The following is an 18,176-nucleotide window of genomic DNA, read 5'->3' on the forward strand; positions in this document are numbered from 1 at the left end:
TCCTCAGACTTTGTGCGCTCCCCTGCTTCTTGTGCTTCGTTTCCAGTTGGTTTTCCAGTGAGCTTCCCCGCCGCCGGCCCGTCCCGCCCGCCCTGACCCCTGCGCGCTGGGCGGGGGAGCGCTGTGCGCGGGCGGGGGCGGAGCGCTGCGCGGGCGGGAACGCGCATGCGCAGTCGGTGCTGCGCGGCGCGTGCGCAGCGGGTCCGGCGATGCGGGTGCTGGTTGGTGAGTGCGGGCCCGGCGCGGCCGGGGCGCGGGGCCGCTCGCAGCCGCGGGGCAGGGACGGGGGGAGCCTCTAGCCAGGCCGCTGCCAGGAGCCGGGTGGGCGCGGGAGGCCGCTTGGCGGAGGGAGCTGGTCCTAAGTGTTGGCCACAGGGCGGCTGCGTGCGGTGGCTGTGAGAGGGACGCGGTTTCGGAAGCGGGGGTGCGGCAGTGAGGGTGCTGCGGTGGGAGCCGGCCGCCCCCTCCGATCTCCCCCGGGGTAAGGGAGCAGGACATAGTAGCCCCGAATGCCAGTCGTACCCTGGGCTGCATCCCCACCCCGTGGGCAGCAGGTTTGGGGGGGATTCCCCTCTCAGCCCCGCTCTGGTGAGACCCCCCTGCAGGGCTGGGCCAGCTCTGGGTCCTCAGCACAGGACACACATGGAGCTGCTGGAGAGGGGCCAGAGGAGCCCCAGAAATGACCCGAGGCTGGAACAGCTCTGCTGGGAGGACAGGCTGAGAGAGCTGGGGGGTTCAGCTGGAGAACAGAAGCTCTGGGGAGACCTTAGTGTGGCCTTTCTGGACTTAAAAGTGGTTCATAAGAAAGATGGGGACAAACCTTTGAGCAGGGCCTGTTGCAATAGGACAAGGGGTGATGGTTTTAAACTCGAAAACGGGAGATTCAGGCTGGACATGAGGAACAAATTTTTTATATTGAGAGCCTGGCCCAGGTTGCCCAGAGAGGTGGTGGATGAACCATCCCTGGAGACATCCCAGGCCAGGCTGGACGGGGCTCTGAGCAACCTGAGCTGGTGCAGATGTCCCTGCTCATGGCAGGGGTGGGATTGGGTGAGATTTGAAGGTCCGTTCCAACCCAAACTGTTCTGTGATCTATGATTCTATGGTGCATGGTGCCCAGATCTGGGGAGTGAAGGCCCTCAGAGCTGGGGTGCTGTGCGGGGGAGCCGGGCACTGGGGACCGGCCGTGTCAGGGCCCAGAGTAATGTGTCCTGGAAAGCTGGCTGTGGTAATGGGGACACCTGTGCAGGCCTTGGGATGCCAAATCTGTAATGTCCTGTCTTTCTCGTAGGTGGTGAGACTGGCTTTGTGGGCAGAGCCCTGACACAGTTGCTGCGGAGCCGTGGGCATGAAGTGACCCATATCTCTCGACAAGGGGGCAAGGATCGGATCAGCTGGGTATGAGATGAGAGCAGTCACAGGAGGGTGAAGATGTCAGGGTTGAGGAACAATCCTTCTTGCTCTGGCCAGCAATGGCGTACATAGAATCTGCAGTGGTGAATCTGGCTCCTGTGGATGTACTCTTGGGCATTCCATGGGTCATAGTCATTGGGATGGGTACTGCTGTAGTTCCAAGGAGCCAAACCTTCTTCATTCATGCTTGTGCTCCAAGTATTGTGAAGAAGGAACTGGCTGAAGTTGTTAGGACCCTGCCCTGCTTGGTTGTTGGGAAGGCTTGAGCAGAGAGGAGGCGGGGTGTGTGATGTCTCTTTTACCCCTGCCCAGGAAGAGTTGTCCCACTCTGGACTGCCCCTGTGCGATGCCGTGGTGAACTTGGCTGGTGAGAATGTCCTCAACCCTTTCCGCAGGTAACTTAATCTCTCATAGTGCTATTGGGACAAAGTGAAGGCAAGACAACTCAGTGTTATCAGAGAATGTGGAAGGGATCTGGGGAGGAAGCACTTGGGTTACCTGACTGTTGACATCTCGGTCCTTGAGTATCCAAAACATTTCCTTGGGCCTGGTAAGTTCCGGGAGACCTTTGGAATACAGATTCCCTTCTGGATTGACAGTTGAAGGCCAGGCAAAGTAGTTCCACATTTCCAAAATGACACTGGATGCCTACATTTAGATAATGCAAAATCAGAACCAAAGTTTGACTTGTATGAGGGTGTTTTTGGAAATGCCTCCACCAGGCATTTGGGAAGAATTCACTGCACCCAGCTTTGGATTCCAGCTCCTCTGCTACCTTTGTCCTCAGGCAATCCAAAACCCACAGCCTTCTGTGGGAAGGGGAGAGCCACCATCTCCCAAAGTCCCCATGAATTTAGGTAGTAAGATCACGTGTCCTCCCCCTGCTCTGGGGTTGGGAGGAATTCACGTGACCTCTCCTGTGTTTGTCAGTGGGTGTCTGCTGGGCCTCCGCTTGGTGCTGTTGTTTCCTTGGATGTCCTTGTGGGAAGTATAATCACTGGCTCTCCCTTTCCCAGATGGGATGATGCCTTCTGCAGGGAAGTCATCAGCAGCCGTGTTGAGACCACCAAGACCTTGGCCAAAGCTATTGCTGATGCTGAACGACCACCCCATGCTTGGGTCCTCGTCACCGGCGTAGGTATTGGTTGGGCCCAGTCAAGGCATGACTCATGCTGACCTGGAGAGCTATACCTCCAGACAGAAATACGCTTCTGGGGGGACACGTCTTGCCTTGCCAGCTTTATTGCCATCAATGTCACTGTGTTTAGGCAAACCTTGATCAGCTTTTTGTTACTGCTGGAGATGAATTTGGGTCTCTATGCTTTCTCTTGGTTTCACTGGGACAGGACCTTTTCACCATTTTTCTGTGAAAGCCTTTAAGCATCCTGTAGAACTAGTTTGTCTAAACAGGGCCTCAGCTGAATCCCCCTGCATTTCTCCAACTTTGTATTTCTGCTTTCTCCAGTCTTTAATGCTGCCACAGTTTAGCATCTGTGATGCCCAGTTTTAGAGCAAGCACCTTTCTATGCAGCCAGTTCAGTGTGTTGCTTGCTGGTATATTTGGTTCTTGGGGCTGCCAGCTCAACCTGAGTATTAGTGCATCCTGCTGAACTTGCAGAGCACATTGGTAGTTCAGCATTGCCATCAAAGGGACCCTGTGCTGTTCATATGAGGATGTCTCTGATGGAGTGATCAAGTTCTGGGCTCCTGGAGACAGGGAAGAGGGTCTGTTTTGGGGAGGGCGTGTGGCTGGTGTCATGATTCAACTCTGACTCCCTTTCTACTGTTACACCCACAGGCTATTACCGCCCTAGCCCCACAGCTGAGTATACCGAGGACAGTCCTGGGGGGGATTTCGACTTCTTCTCACGCCTGGTGAGCTCCTGGGAGGATGCAGCTCTTGTCCCTGGGAGCCCAGCTCGTGGTGTTGTGGTGAGATCTGGTGAGAAGGAGCATCATACTGTTCAGGGTGGCTCTGCTTTCATGCTGAGGCAAGAGGGGGAAGAGGGAGAACATCGGGTCTTGTGCCTCTTCATAATGGGTGTGCTGTTCCAGTCCATCCCTCTAAGGATTGTTTCCTGGTTGTGGGTCTGGGGGTGAAGGGGGCTTTTGTCCTTTGGAGAGGGGGGTAGTCCTTATCTCACTCTCTTTCCTCACAGGAGTAGTGCTGGGTCGAGGTGGTGGTGCAATCTCTCAAATGCTCTGGCCTTTCCGTCTGGGACTGGGTGGCCCCTTAGGCTCTGGGCTCCAGCCCTTCCCATGGATCCACATTCAGGACCTGGCTGGGATCGTGTGTCATGCCCTGGAGAGTGAGTGCCTGCAAGGCATCCTCAACGGTGTCTCCCCGTCCTCCCCTGCCACCTCCAATGGCACCTTTGCTCAGGAGCTCGCTGCAGCCCTGGGGTGCCCAGCCCTGCTGCCGGTGCCTGCTTGGGCTGTGCGGGCTGTCTTTGGGACAGAGCGGGCCATCATGCTGTTGGAGGGCCAGAAAGTGGTGCCAAAACGCACCTTGGAGAGTGGCTACCATTTCATCTTCCCTGAGCTGTCTGGAGCTCTGAAGGACATTGTGGCTTGAGGACTCCTCGGTTGAGCTGGGTTGGGCCCTGGTTTTGTGAGCTCGCTGGCTTACATCCCTTCCCCTGTGAGAAAGAGGGTAGCCCTGCACCTTCTTGACAGTTCCCCATCCGCATACAGAGAGGGTGAGCAATCTTTTCCCCTTCTGTCTCCCTTTGTGCATCCTCAGTGTCACCATTTACTGCAGGGCGACAATAAACTGTGGCAGATGCTCTCCGTTAACCCCCCACCCTCCCCACTAGACAAGCTTATAGGAGGAAAAGGGAGAGAGACTTGCAAGTTGGAAAAGTTAAAAATGCTTTACTAATGGTACTAATAAACAGTGAAAATAATACAAAATATACAAAACCAGTCTTGAATTTCCTGGGGTAGCACACTGTTGCCTGGCGGAGCTGGTGTGGCTCCAGTGGCTGCAGGGCAGGTGCCCAGAAGTCCTGGGCTGGACTCCACAGCAAACCGGAACTGGATTCAGGGATGCAGGGTCTGGAACCAGGTGTCGGATTGCAGGGACAGCAGGCAGGGTCCTCTTCAGATGCCGGCCATGGTCAAAGAGAGTGAGATCCTCGTGATCTCCCACTTTTATAGAGTGTATGACGTATGGGATGGAATACTTTGTTGGTCAATTTTAGTCACCTATTCTGTCAGCCTCTCCTTGTAAATACACCCCTCTCACTTATGGGATGCGCAAAATTTATCAGTAACCTTGGCTGCCACAGCAATAAGTATAAACCTGGGGCTCTTCTGCATACCATTGCTGCCGTTACCAGCTCCGGAGCAAACAGTGTCTGAAAAACATGCAACCAAATTCAGAAAAGTGCAGTTACTTAGAAGAACTTAGCTGAAAGGAAAATTGACTAAAAGAGAACTGGTCTTGTTTTAAACAGAACCAGGACGCTCAGTTTGGCAGTCATCCCTCCTATTGCCATCTGCAGTCTCCACATTACCTGCTTTTGGGGGAGGGCACAAGCCCCTCTAAGGATTAATTGCGACTGCTGAATCTGCCATCTTCCCTTTTCTACAGCGTGCATATGAGCTGCTTGCAGAGCAGCTGGGGGTGTAGTATCTCTTCCTCTGAGAGACGGGGTGGCAGCGACAGGCAAGAGGTGTTCAGGTGTTGTAATTCTCTTCCATGTTACTGGAAGTCCCTCTTCCTGTTTTTACCCATGTCTTTCCCTCATGGTCGCATACACACCTAGTTGTACTCTTCTGCTTTGCCTTTCCTGGTCTCACAGGAAATGGAGTTGTGGTTGTGGGAGAAGATTCATCTTGAGGGGGTGCAAAAGGATAGAGATGGCTTGGAGACTTTGCCATGTCCTTTCTTGTGGCTCTGTGCTAGTACCAAGTTGCTGTGTCAGAAGCTCCAGCTGGGTCTAGGCCCAAGCATCACACCCCTCCAGGGTTGCATAAACCTGATGCTGTGGCAGGGATGAAGGAGAACACTGCTTTACAAACCTATAGGGACAATGGTGGTGGGACTGTTGGCCGCTGGACTGTTCTTGAGGCCTTGGGTGTCAACCACATCTGAGATTGTGCTGGGGACAATCTGGATGGTACATCTTGGTGTGAGGCAGTGCAAGGCACTGCTTTAGTGTAAAGGGAGCACTTCAGCTGTTACCTTCGTTGTAGTTATCTAATCCCAGACAGAGTGGTTTTCCCTTGTTCGTCCCATGAGGTGGTACTTGTGTTCAGGTGGTTCCCACTGATTAAGCAGTGAGTCCAGGCCACCTGGACTGCCCTGGGAAGCATTACCTCTTCTCTTGTGGAGAACATTGCAATTTAGTTGTCTCATACTGCAAGGAAATGTATCCACATGCTTCCCATGACCCGTTTTCACATGTCAAAGTAGGTCGCAGAGTGTGAAATGTACAGGGAAGCTAAGTTCTTTATAGCAGAACATTTGGAGAAATATTCCTAGTGCGATGTAGTTTGGGGCTAGAAAAATATATTAAAAACCACTTCAGGCAATTAAAAAGACCTGCTCCATTCCTGAAATAAGAAACCATCTTGAACACATATTTCTGGTTTATGCCAGGTTAATGTCGTCACAGTAGCAGAAGGGTCAATCTTGGTGGAGTCTAGACTCCCCACTCAACTGCCTGCCCGTTTAGTCCAGACTGGAGACACAATGGCAACCTGCTGACTTTCTGGGCAGGAAAATTAGAGTGAGAATGTCCAGCTGAAATTGCAGATAATCCTTGCAGTCAGTGTGAGCACAGCTAGGTGAGCTGGGACTTTGGGAAGAGCTGTGAAAGAACATCCCCTGAGATACTCCCTGTGCTAAGTGTGGCTTGCTTGGATTGTGTCTATGCTGTCTGTATGTTACATGCAGGTTCCTTCCTCTTCCTATGTGCCTCAGTTTCCTGGCCTTGAGAGCAAGCTGACCTGCTCTGAGTGAGCATGAAAGAGAGAGACCTATGAAAAGATTTAATAAGACGGGACAGGCTGTGGTGGTCAAGCATAGAACTCAGCCAGACCAGCACTGACTGGCCCAGGTTTACTCCCAACTAACCTCTTTTATACACCTTTTCTTCCTACCTCCCTCTTTGTTGCTCTCAGCTCCCTCTCCCCTGCACATTCCCTCAACAGCTTGCATGGTCCCACCAACTCCATCCAACAACCTGGACACTCAGGTTTGCAGTCCTTACCAATTGCAAAGTCCTGGTTGCCTGTAGGTCCTTGAGAGCTTAGCGGTTAGTGTGTCTGAGAATGTTTGTTTCTGGTTGTTCTCTTTGTGCTAATTGGTCAGGTTTTATGACTCTTGGTGTTTGTCTCCCTCCCTTATCTTGCCAATTGTAAAAATAAATGTTCTCAGACTTGCTCCACCATCTTTACCAATTAGCGTGATTTATCAGGTTTGTTCTCATCACAACCACCTTGATCATGTGTCAGGTTTCTCTCTGTATGTTCTTGTTTATGGCTCCTTTGACCAGATATCCCTAAAAGAGGAGGCATGCTCCTTCCGTGTACCCTGGCACTCCCCCACTGACGAGTAATGTCAGAAGCTGCCCCACTCCTCACTCCCATGGAGCCTGAATGGGCCTCCCTGAGGGCAAGAGCCTGACTCCTCTGGGCATTAACTGTGGAGGAGGGGTGTGTGCAAGGGCTGAGGTTACTGGCCATCCCATCAGAGGCAACAGGCATGAACATATTGAGGCACTTAACATCTGTAACACCTCTGTAACAGTTCCTATAGGCAAGTGCAATTGTTTGGCTTTGATAGCTGCATCTCTCCAGGTCATTGGGTGTCTGTGGCCAAGTGGATCCTGCAGTTTTGGTCTTATTCCAGGACATCTGAGTGGTCAGCACTGATGACCTCCTGTGGGATTAGCTATGTGTGGACTGCTGAGTTGCAACACAGTATCAAAGACAGCTAGGCTTAATTCTTAGGTTTTGGAACCAGTGGTAGATCTGCACTCTTTGTAACGGTACTCCAGGTCACACATTCGTTCACAAACTGTAAGATGTTGCAGCCCAGGGAGCGCTAGTGACCTGAGTGCTGTGAATTCAGGTTGCTAGCTCAACCAGGGAGCAATGGTATCCACCTGGCAGAAAGCCATGGCTTCTGCAAGGTCGGCACCCACCATAAGTGATGCAGTTGTCCAGACCAAGATTGTATGGGAAGACGCTGCCACCCAGGTGCCAGGCTGCAGGGTGTGCCCTGCTCTTACACCAGTACTGGGTGGCAGCAGTAAGTACAGCTGTGGGAGGTGCCCAGGGAGAGGAAGTCTGCGACTTAGTGACAGAGCTCCAGGAGGAGGTGAGTAGGTTGAGGAGTATCAGAGAGTGTGAGAGGGAGACAGACCAGTGGAGTTGCACTTGACCTTCCTTGAGGCAGACCCAGCACGTAGACATGGCACGTGGTACAGAGGACTCCCGACCCTCACTCTGCATGGTGGAACGTAGTGACTCAAGGAATAGGGGACAATGGCAGCAGATTCCTACCCTGCACAGAAGGAGGAGGGTTTCTGCTGTGACTACCCCACCTTACCAGGTTCCCTTGCAAAACAGGTATGAGGCTCAGCAAGTGGAACCAAACAACAATATTGAGGAAGGTGGTACAACTAAGGTGGAGGTGCCGCAGAGGATAAGGTGATATGCACCCTCCATCAAAACAGCTGCTATAAAGAAAAAAAGGTGGATTATTACCCTAGGAGACTCCTGAAGGGGATAGAAGGCTCAATATGCAGACTGGACTCACTTCTTAGGGAAGTCTGCTGCCTTCTGGGGCCAGGGTTAAAGACGTGAAGAGAAAAATTCCTGCCCTGGTAAGGCCCTCAGATTATTATCCACTACTAGTTTTTCAGGTAGGCAGCAATGGGACTGCAATGGGAAATCCAGAGACAGTCAAGAGGGACTTCAGGGCCTTGAAATGGCAAGTTAAGGGATCAGGAGCATAAGGAGTGTTCTCCTCTATCCCCATAGTTTCAGGGTATTATGAGGGAAGATACAGGAAGACCCAGTAGATCAATACTTGCCTGGGGGACTGATGTCACTGGCAGAATTTTGGGTTTTTTGATCACAAGTCGTTTTACATGACACCTGGCCTGCTGGTGACAAATGAGATGTACCTGTCTCAAAGGGGGAAAAGGATCCTTGGGTGGGAGTTAGCAGGGCTCATTGAAAGAGCTTTAAACTAGATTTGAAGGGGGAAGGGAAGAAAACCAGACAAACCAGAGACAAATCCAAGGGTGGGATGCCAACGTTTGAGGGATGGGGTGCTAGCGAGGCCCTTCAGTCAGCTCAGCAGAGATAGGGGATGGAGAGCCATGCAATAGCAAAGACACAAGGGCTATAGATGTTAGAAACCATGGAAGTGCCTGAGAATGCTCACAAGGAATTAGGGATTCTCACTGCAAAAAGGTGATGGGGTGAATACCCATCTGAAGTGCGTCTATACAAATGCATGCAGGGAAGGACCTGGAAGCCATTGTGCAGCAGAAAAACTACAATGTCGTTGCCATCATGGAAACAGGGTGGGATGACATGGTGGGATATGGTGACCCAGATGGAGGGCCTGCCCTGAACTGTGGCTGCTCAGGTCTCCGGCTGCAGGGAGTGCCAGAGCCTGCTGCGGCTGGGGGAGGGAGGCAGGCAGTCCACCTGTGTGAGGTGTGAGCAGGTGGAGGATCTGCTCAGCATGGTGGTGGAACTTCAGGAGGAGGTCGAGAGACTGAGGACCATCAGGAAGTGTGAGAAGGAGATAGACTGAAGTAATTCCCTGCCGTTCTGGCCAGAAAGGCACCTCTCAGGCAGAGAGGGGAGACCTGAGACAGCCCCTGCCCTGTCGCTGTCGGGCAGAGGCAGGGGACCAAAAAGATGAGGAGGCTTGGAAGCAAGTCCCAGTTCGGCTTCACGGGCAACCCCCCTTCCTACTTGCATCTGGTTAAGAACAACCCCAGTTACCAGTATAAGTTGAGGAATGAGCTGTTGGAGAGCAGTGTAGGGGAAAGGGACCTGGGGGTCCTGGTGGACAGCAGGATGACCATGAGCCAGCACTGGGCCCTTGTGGCCAGGAAGGGCAATGGTACCTGGAGGAGATTAGAAGTGGGGTGGTCAGTAGGTCAGAGAGGTTCTCCTGCCCCTCTACTGTGCCTTGGTGAGACCTCATCTGGAATATTGTGTCCAGTTCTGGGCCCCTCAGTTCAAGAAGGACAGGGAACTGCTGGAGAGAGTCCAGCGCAGGGCAACAAAGATGATGAAGGGAATGGAACATCTCCTGTGTGAGGAAAGGCTGTGGGAGCTGGATCTCTTTAGCTTGGAGAAGAGGAGACTGAGGGGTGATCTCATTAATGTTTGTAAATATGTAAAGGGTGAGTGTCATGAGGATGGAGCTAGGCTCTTCTCAGTGACAACCAATGATAAGACAAGAGGCAATGGGTGCAAACTGGAACACAAGAGGTTCCACTTAAATTTGAGAAGAAACTTCTTCTCAGTGAGGGTGACAAACACTGGAACAAGCTGCCCAGGGAGGTTGTGGAGTCTCCTCTGGAGATATTCAAAACCCGCCTGGACGCCTTCCTGTGTAACCTCACCTGGGTGTTTCTGCTCTGGTGGGGCAATTGGACTAGATGATCTTTTGAGGTCCCTTCCAATCCCTAACATTCTGTGATTCTGTGTGATTCTGTGTGACTTCCACAACTGGAGTGCTGCATTGGATGGCTATAAACTCTTCAGAAGGAATAGGCGAGGAAGGAGAGGAGGTGGGGTAGCCATGTATGTTAGAGAGTGTTTTGATTGCGTGGAGCTTGATGAGGGCGATGATAGGATTGAGTGTTTATGGATAAGAATCAGGGGGAAGGTCAACAAGGTGGATATCCTGGTGGGGGTCTGTTACAGACCACCCAACCAGGATGAAGAGGCAGATGAAATATTCTGCAGGCAGCTGGGAGAAGTCGCTCAATTGCTAGCCCTTGTTCTTGTGGGGGACTTCAACTTACCAGAAGTCTGCTGGAAATACAACACAGCAGAGAGGAAGCAGTCTAGGAGGCTCCTGCAGTGTATGGAAGACAATTCCTGACACAGCTGGTCAGTGAGACAGCTAGGGAAGGTGCCCGCTTGATCTGTTGTTTGTGAACAGAGAAAGATTCCTGGGTAACGTGACAATCGGAGGTTGCCTTGGGCACAGTGATAATCAAATGATTGAGTTTACTATCCTTGGAGAAGTCAGAAGGGTGGTCAGCAGAACTGCTACCTTGGATTTTCAAAGGGCAGACTTTGACCTGTTTAGGAGGGTGGTTGGCAGAGTCCCTTGGGAGGCAGTCCTGAAGGGCAAAGCAGTCCAGGAAGGCTGGTCTCTCTTCAAGAAGGTGATCTTAGAGGTGCAGGAGCAGCTGTCCCCCTGTGCTGGAAGATGAGCCGGTGGAGAAGACGACCAGCCTGGCTGAACAGAGAACTTCAGCTGGAACTTGGGAGTAAAAGGAGTATTTATAACCTTTGGAAGAAGGGGCAGGCTACTCAAGAGGACTGCAAGGATGTCATGAGGTTATGCAAGGAGAAAATTAGAAGGGCCGAAGGCCAGCTAGAGCTGAATCTGGCTACTGCTGTAAAAGGCAACATAAAATATTTCTATAGATAGATGAGCAACAGAAGGAGGGCTAAAAAGAATCTCCACCTTATGGTGGATACAGGGTCAAACACAGTGACAGCGGACAAGGAAAAGGCTGAGGTACTGAATGCCTTCTTTGCCTCAGTCTTTAACAGTAAGACCAGTTGTGCTCCAGGTACCCAGCTCACTGAGCCAGAAGACAGGGATGGGGAGCAGAATGAAGCCCCAATAGTCCAAGGGGAGATGGTTAGCTGGCTGCTACACCATGTAGACACCCACAAGTCTATGGGGCCAGATGGGATCCATCCAAGGGTGCTGAGGGAGTTGGTGTAGGTGCTCACCAGACACTTTCCATCATTTATCAGCAGTGCTGGCTAACCAGGGAGGTCCCTGTTGACTGGAAGTTGGCAAATGTGACACCATTCTACAAGAAGGGCTGAAAGGAGGATCTGGGGAACTACAGGCATGTCAGTCTGACCTCGGTGCCAGGGAAGGTCATGGAACAGATCCTCCTGAGTGCCACCATGTGGCAGATGGAGGACAACCAAGCAATCAAGCAGGTCCTACTTGACGAACCTGATCTCATTCTATGACAAGGTGACCTGCTTAGTGGATGAGGGAAAGGCTGTGGATGTTGTCTGTCTGGACATTAGTAAAGCCCTTGACACTGTTTCCTGCAGCATTGTCCTGGAGAAACTGGCTGCTCGTGGCTTGAATGGGTGTACTCTATACCAGGTAAAAACTGGCTGGATGGCCGGGCCCAAAGTGTTGTTGTGCATGGAGTAAAATCCAGCTGGCGGCCGGTCACAAGTTTTGTTCCCCAGGGCTCAGTACTGGGGCCAGTTCTGTTTAATCTCTATCAATAATCTGGACAAGGGGATCAAGTGTATCCTCAGTTTGGAGATGACATCAAGTTGGGTGGGAGTGTTGATCTCCTGGAAGGTAGGAAGACTCTATAGAGTGATCTGGACCAGCTGGATCGATGGGCTGAGGCCAACAGTATGAGGTTCAACAAGGCCAAGTGCCGGGTCCTGCACTTGTGTCATAACAACCCCATGAATGCTACAGGCCCAGGAAAGAGCATCAGGAAAGCTGCCTGGTGGAAAAGGACCCGGGGGTGTTGGCTAACAGCGGCTGAACATGAGCCAGCAGTGTGGCCAGCATCCTGGCTTGTATCCGCACTAGTGTGTCCAGCTGGACCAGGGCAGTGACCATTCCCCTGTACTCGGTGCTGGTGAGGCCGCACCTCAAACCCTTTGGTCAGTTTTGGGCCCCTCACTACAAGAAAGACCTTGAGGTGCTGGAGCAAGTTCAGAGAAGGGCAACAGAGCTGATAAAGGGGCTGGAGCACAAGTGTGATGGGGAGTGGCTGAGGGATCTGGGGGGGTTCAACCTGGAGAACAGGAGGCTGAGGGGAGACCTTCTTGCTCTTTACAACTCTCTGAAAGGAGGTTGTAGCATGGAGGGCGTTGGTCTCTTCTCCCAAGTAGCAAGTGATAAGATAAGAGGAAATGGCCTCAAGTTGTACCAGGGAAGGTTCAGATTGGATATTAGGAAACATTTCTTCACAGAAAGCGTTACTAGGATTGGAACAGGCTACCCAGGGAAGTGGTTGAATCACCATCCCTGGAGATGTTTAAAAGGTGTGTACATGTGGTGCTTAGGAACATTTTTTAGTGTCAGTGTTAGGTTGACATTTGGACTCAATGATCTTGAGGGTCTTTTCCAACCAAAATGATTCTATGATCATCTAGTGCACACTTGTGAGAAATACTCATTATGAGTCTGAGTGGGTGCTCAGAGAAGGTCCATGTTTGAGGAACAGAACCCTCTGTCCACACTGCATCCTAGGGTTTTCCCTACATTGTGGATAAGCACAATTATGTCCCTGCTGATTTCGTTCCCGTGACTTTTGAGCCTTTACAGGGAGATGGAGATGGTGAGGGGAAGCACCTAGGTAGGTGGTCCACAGAAATCTAGGAATGGACAGGTGGCTCAAAAAGGTGATGCAACCAAACTCTAATACACCTTTCGCCCAGGCTGGGATGAATTGTGTTTGGAAATGCTGATGAGAGGTGGAATTAGGAGAGATTCCCTGACTGAACACTGATTGAAGTGTTTCAAAATCTGGGCAAATGGACGAGAATTAAGTGCTAAAAACCTGAAGGAATGAGATGAAAACCCAGGCTACAAAGAGACAGGGAGTGTTTTATGGAGCAGCCCAGTGGGAGATGAAGTAAGAAGTATTGGCCACCTTGACCTATACTCTTCTTAAGCTCCTCCAGCATCTCAGTTGAGGTGTTGTCACAGATGAGTTAATTAGGGTCCTGCTTGCCACAGCACAATGTTTAGATCCCATAGAGAAAAATGTGACTTAACAGAGTTTGATGGCAAGGTTCACTTTGTTACTTACTGCATGGAGAAAATATGCCAAGCAGAATCAAGTGAGAGGTGTTTTAGAGTGATTTCTATGGGGACAGGAGATGCAAAAGGGTAGAAGGAGCCCCTCTTATTGAGGGGGAGAATGGACCTCTCATGAGGTTCAGAATGGACCCCCTTGCTTTCTAAACTCTTCAGAGAGGAGTCTGGGTGCAGCTGGTTCCAAATTTAGCCCTAGACTTGATCAACGGTTCATGTCTGAGAAACACAGAAGGTAAAGGAAAACAGGTAAGGAGTTAGATGTATTTATGGTCAAGGGGTTATATGTGCACACCCAGTTCTTTATATTGCTTGGTTAGGATTTCAAAGTGTCATCACTCTGCATCTCTGCTTGCTTACTTCCCTCTAGGGGCCTGGTGTCAGGTCGCTCCGAAGTCTGGATCCCAGGTCCCTTGAAGCAAACTCTTGGGTACCAGCATTCACAGAAATAAATAATTTAATGGAGCAGTACAGCAGGGTCGTCTTGAAATGGGTACCTTTGCAGAGGTGCCAAACCAAGCATAGAAATCCCTGGGGTTTTGTACCATTATGGACTATTTACCTGCCCCTCACACCATATTTCAGTCCAATAGCAATAGTTGAGTCTGGGGTCTTCTTCCTTTTCGTTAGATCCTTTCACTGACTTCAGAGAGGCCTTCATTTTGCTCAGCTGTAGGCTTTGTTTACAGTCCATAACTGCCAGCCTTGAAGGTAGCATTTTTGTCTGAACGAATCCTACTTTTTCAGCAAAATGCAACCCAGGCCTTATCTTGCAGGTGTCATAGTGGTCTGAACCTGCTTTTGTTTTCATTAGGTAGATACAAGTTTGGTGAATATGAGCAGAACCTTACAATATACAGCTTAAGATTTCAGCAGATTTAGCTTACTAAGTAACATGAGGCAGACAGTATATTAAAAATCACATGACCTTATCATTCTGAGTGATTCATTCTATTTAATACCCACTTACTTAAGTTAAATGATTAATATAAAACTGAAATTGGGCTTATCCAGTGATCTGTGATTAGGAAAAGATCATTGCCCTACAACCACGCTTGTTTAGCAGAGAGAGCTCACAGTAGCTCCCCCAGGCTGTCATTTTTATGGAATAAAGTGGTTCACTCGTATCAAATTGCAGACAGTGGGAAAGGTCTGCATGAGACTCCTTGCACCCACAACTTGTAAGTGTTCAATTGCTGTTCTGCTTCACTGTGAGTTTTCCAAAAGGAGTTCTTGGCCTGGCTACAGCTCAGGCCCTTACCTCCTTTGGAGCCGGAACCAAACCAAAAATCCAGGAAAGGGATCAGACAGCTTTGGCTCTCATTTTCACTACATAAAGACCCACTGGCTGAATCAGGACAGCCCAGATGTGCCTCCACAAACATGGTACTTTCCTCTAATCTTCAGCATAAAGTGATGACTTTCCCATGATGGCGCCTGGGAACGAAGACTTGGGTCTGGGTGTCACCTGTTCTACCCCATATCACTTCCCTCCCTATCCCCTCTGAAAACCCCCATCTCACAGGATGAGCACAATTATGTCCCTGCTGATTTCATCCCCGTAACTTTCGAGCCTTTACAGGGAGGTGGAGATGGTGAAGGAAAGCACCTAGGTAGGTGGTCCATAGAAATCCAGGAATGGATAGGTGGCTCAAAAAGGTGATGCAACCAAACTCTAATACACCTTTCGCCCAGGTTGGGATGAATTGTGTCTGGAAATGCTGATGACAAATGCGATTAGGAGAGGTTCCTGCACTGAACATGGTGAATCAAGAGCGTGAGGACCTTCCCTGTGATGGTGCCTGGGAACGAAGACTCGGGTCTGGGTGTCACATGTTCTGCCCTCCTTATTCTCTCTGAAAACCCCCATCTCACAGGAAGGCCGACAGAAAGTTCAGCTTTTCCACTCTTCCTGCCGTAGAGGGAGCTCTGGGCCTGAAGAAGCTGAATGCCATTTCCTAGTGTTATGGAAATAGTGTCCTGGGGGGTGTCTGCCTGGGGATTTCAGGAACACAGCACCGTGTATCCCTGTGGAGGATGAAAGCTCTGAGCTGGTGCACTGTTTCAACACCCCAGGCAATGGCTGTGATTCTGCTCATGCCTAAATGGAAATGATGAGAAATCTATTTCCATTACTAAATTACATTACTAAATGGAGATGATGAGAGTTTTACTTGCAAAAAAAATGTTTTACATGACAATGCAGAATGGGAGTTCCCGACACAGTCTGGACTTTTGGGGTAAAGCAAAGAGGTCAGCAAATGGGGCGCAGCAGGAGTCCGTCATTGCGAGCCACTGCTATTGTGTCCGCTGTTGACACCTCTAAACACTCGTCTTTTCCAGTGTGCACAGCACTATTGTCAAGGCAGAAACCATAGAATCATAGAATCATTTAGGTTGGGAAAGACCCTTAAGATCATTGAGTCAAATTGTTAATCTGCCCAGTAAACCATGTCACTAGGCACCATCTTTGTGGAGGCCAGTGGCCCATTTTGCCAAAACACGATTCGGGAAGGGCAACCACTGGGGAATGTGTTGGCTCATTCCCACTCCACCTCCACCCAAACCAAACATGCTGGAGGCTCTGAACTAGAGGTTTCCTCTTGAGTATGATACAGGTTCAGCCCAACCAGAAGAAGACTTAAGCAGTGAGAATTCATCTGTAGTGTAAGACCCCAGCTGGTAGCAACACTGATATCCCTGCACGGTATGTGAATTTAGGCTGTACTTTCTGGCCGTTTTTAGCTCTGCAGGTGCTGCTGGTCTGTAGCACAAGGCACGTGTTGAGCTCAGAGCCTGAAGACACTTGGCTTCACACTGCTCCCAAGGAGGGTGTTGGCTGCCTCCAGGCACTTGTCCAGCTTGTAGCTTGGTCTTGGATGAATGATTTTCCTTGTTACAGCCATAAGTTGATTCCTGATTTCACAACATTCCTTCTGTGGTCCCAAGTTTATTGATAATTTCTTTCGTGATTTTACTCCAGTGATAAAACTCTCCTGCTGTGATACCAGCCTCACTGAAACATTGGTGTTCACCCTCTCATCAGTGTGTGCACTACCCTTTTTCCTATCAGCTCTGGTGTCCTACCTGTGTATCATCACCACTGTCCTGACAATGTCTTCTGCCACTGGGATGCAAAAAGCTTTTTTCACCTCATTGTAATGACATTTTTTTATGGAAACTTAGTAATTGCTTATGTCCTGCCAAAAACTAAGACTCTAAGAGCACTAAATAAAGTCTTCTCTTTTTTCTACACTGTTGTGACTCCACTGCTTACCCAACTCATCTACAGTCTGAGAAACAGGTGACGGATGCTCTGAGTCAAGTGGTCAAGAAATGTGAATACTTCCTAAAGGTTAGAAAGTTTTAGCCATTTTCTTCCCCTAGAAGACAATGACAAAACTTATGATATTTGAAGGAAGATTCTCCTAATGTAATTTTTAGCCCTCAGATCCTGTCTTACTCACCCTAGACTTTTCACTATCAATAATCTGACCTACTTTAACTGCCTGAGTGAAGAAAAGACATTTTTCTCTGGAAAAGGGTCATCTCTCTTTACCAGTTGTTTCAGTGGCCGGAGTGACTAGTTCAGCTTTCAGTGTCTAACTAGTGATTCCTCAAATCAGTTGATTGCAATCCCACTCCTCTGAAGAGTGGTCCGTCTCACTTCAAGAGAGTTGTTGAGGACAGTTGGTTCTTAGATGAATAATTTACATTTAAAGAGTGATTTTTTTAGGGAGCTAAAGGTAGGTCAAAGGAATGGATCTAATTCAGAGGGAGCATTTTAATCTCCGTTTTAGAGTAACTGTACCAGTATGACTATAGTTGTCACAGTGAATGTGAATGCTACACAATTGCATAGCTGTAAGTGTCCATATTTAAAAAAATAAATGACACACTAGTAATTCGTAACTGATTATATGTTTTCAGATATTTTGTATTAACATTTATTCATTTTTACTCAACTGAAAGACCACCCTCCCAGCACCTGGGGATTGCTGTTTGACTTCTGTAAGGGAAGAAGTAAGGGAAGAAGTCGTCTGTGGCTTTCTGTGCTGCCTGTAATCAAAGTCTGTGAGTTTTTGCTCTAATGAGCCCTGGTGAGAACACATTGTCCAACTATGTTTCTGGTCTCACATCTCACACTGGGATTCATTAAAACTTCAAGTAAGTTTTCTTTCTGCTTCTACCTGTATTTTCTTCAAGGCGGCTTGCCAGATTTTGCCACAGCTACAAAGTACCATGGAGGAAGCACCACATTCCTCAAGAGGCTCATTAAAATGCCATAATGAGCTCTGCGTTTGGTTTTCTGCCGCACCCCATAGAGTTGTAGCTAATCATGGAGTTCGCAGATGTGTTGCAATGAATACGTACAGCATAATTTGCATTTATCATTTGTTGTAATTATTGATGACAGGAAGGATGTAAGTGAAGACATTTGGAAAGAAAATTAGCCCAGCTCATTTCCTGGCAGAGAGAGGAAAAGTATCTGTGTGATTAAGAAACGAGTAGCTAAACTTTGATTCATGTGCTGGGAGTAAGACGGTTCCTATTACAGTTTATTCTCTTGTCACTGCAGTCAAAAGCAGTGTCAAAGGCTTTATTTGCAAAGCTGCTCTAATTAGCACTGTCTTTACCTGTTATACGAATGATGTACAGAAACAGGAGAAATGTTCATTACTATTGCAAAGGAATTTCAAGGCCTTCTTTAATGAAAGAAATAAAA

At 49.4% G+C, this 18,176-nt stretch overlaps 1 protein-coding gene across 1 annotated transcript; it reads left to right on the forward strand.

The window, feature by feature from the left end:
• Positions 1–183: 183 nt before the first annotated feature.
• SDR39U1 (short chain dehydrogenase/reductase family 39U member 1) lies at positions 184–16,913 on the forward strand. The gene is made up of 6 exons (XM_065650858.1): positions 184–225; positions 1,292–1,398; positions 1,726–1,808; positions 2,430–2,551; positions 3,212–3,355; positions 3,573–16,913. The coding sequence occupies exons 1-6, from the start codon at positions 210–212 to the stop codon at positions 3,986–3,988; spliced, it is 888 nt and encodes a 295-aa protein (XP_065506930.1). The 5' UTR covers positions 184–209; the 3' UTR covers positions 3,989–16,913.
• The last annotated feature ends 1,263 nt before the right edge of the window (positions 16,914–18,176 follow it).

This window comes from Caloenas nicobarica, chromosome 24 (assembly GCF_036013445.1).
Source record: "Caloenas nicobarica isolate bCalNic1 chromosome 24, bCalNic1.hap1, whole genome shotgun sequence".
Taxonomy (NCBI): Eukaryota; Metazoa; Chordata; class Aves; order Columbiformes; family Columbidae; genus Caloenas; species Caloenas nicobarica.

Coding starts and splice junctions, on each gene's coding strand:
- SDR39U1 (XM_065650858.1), top strand. Junction 2,552..3,211: donor GGTCCTCGTCACCGGCGTAG/GTATTGGTTGGG, acceptor TTACACCCACAG/GCTATTACCGCCCTAGCCCC. Junction 3,356..3,572: donor TGGTGTTGTGGTGAGATCTG/GTGAGAAGGAGC, acceptor CTTTCCTCACAG/GAGTAGTGCTGGGTCGAGGT.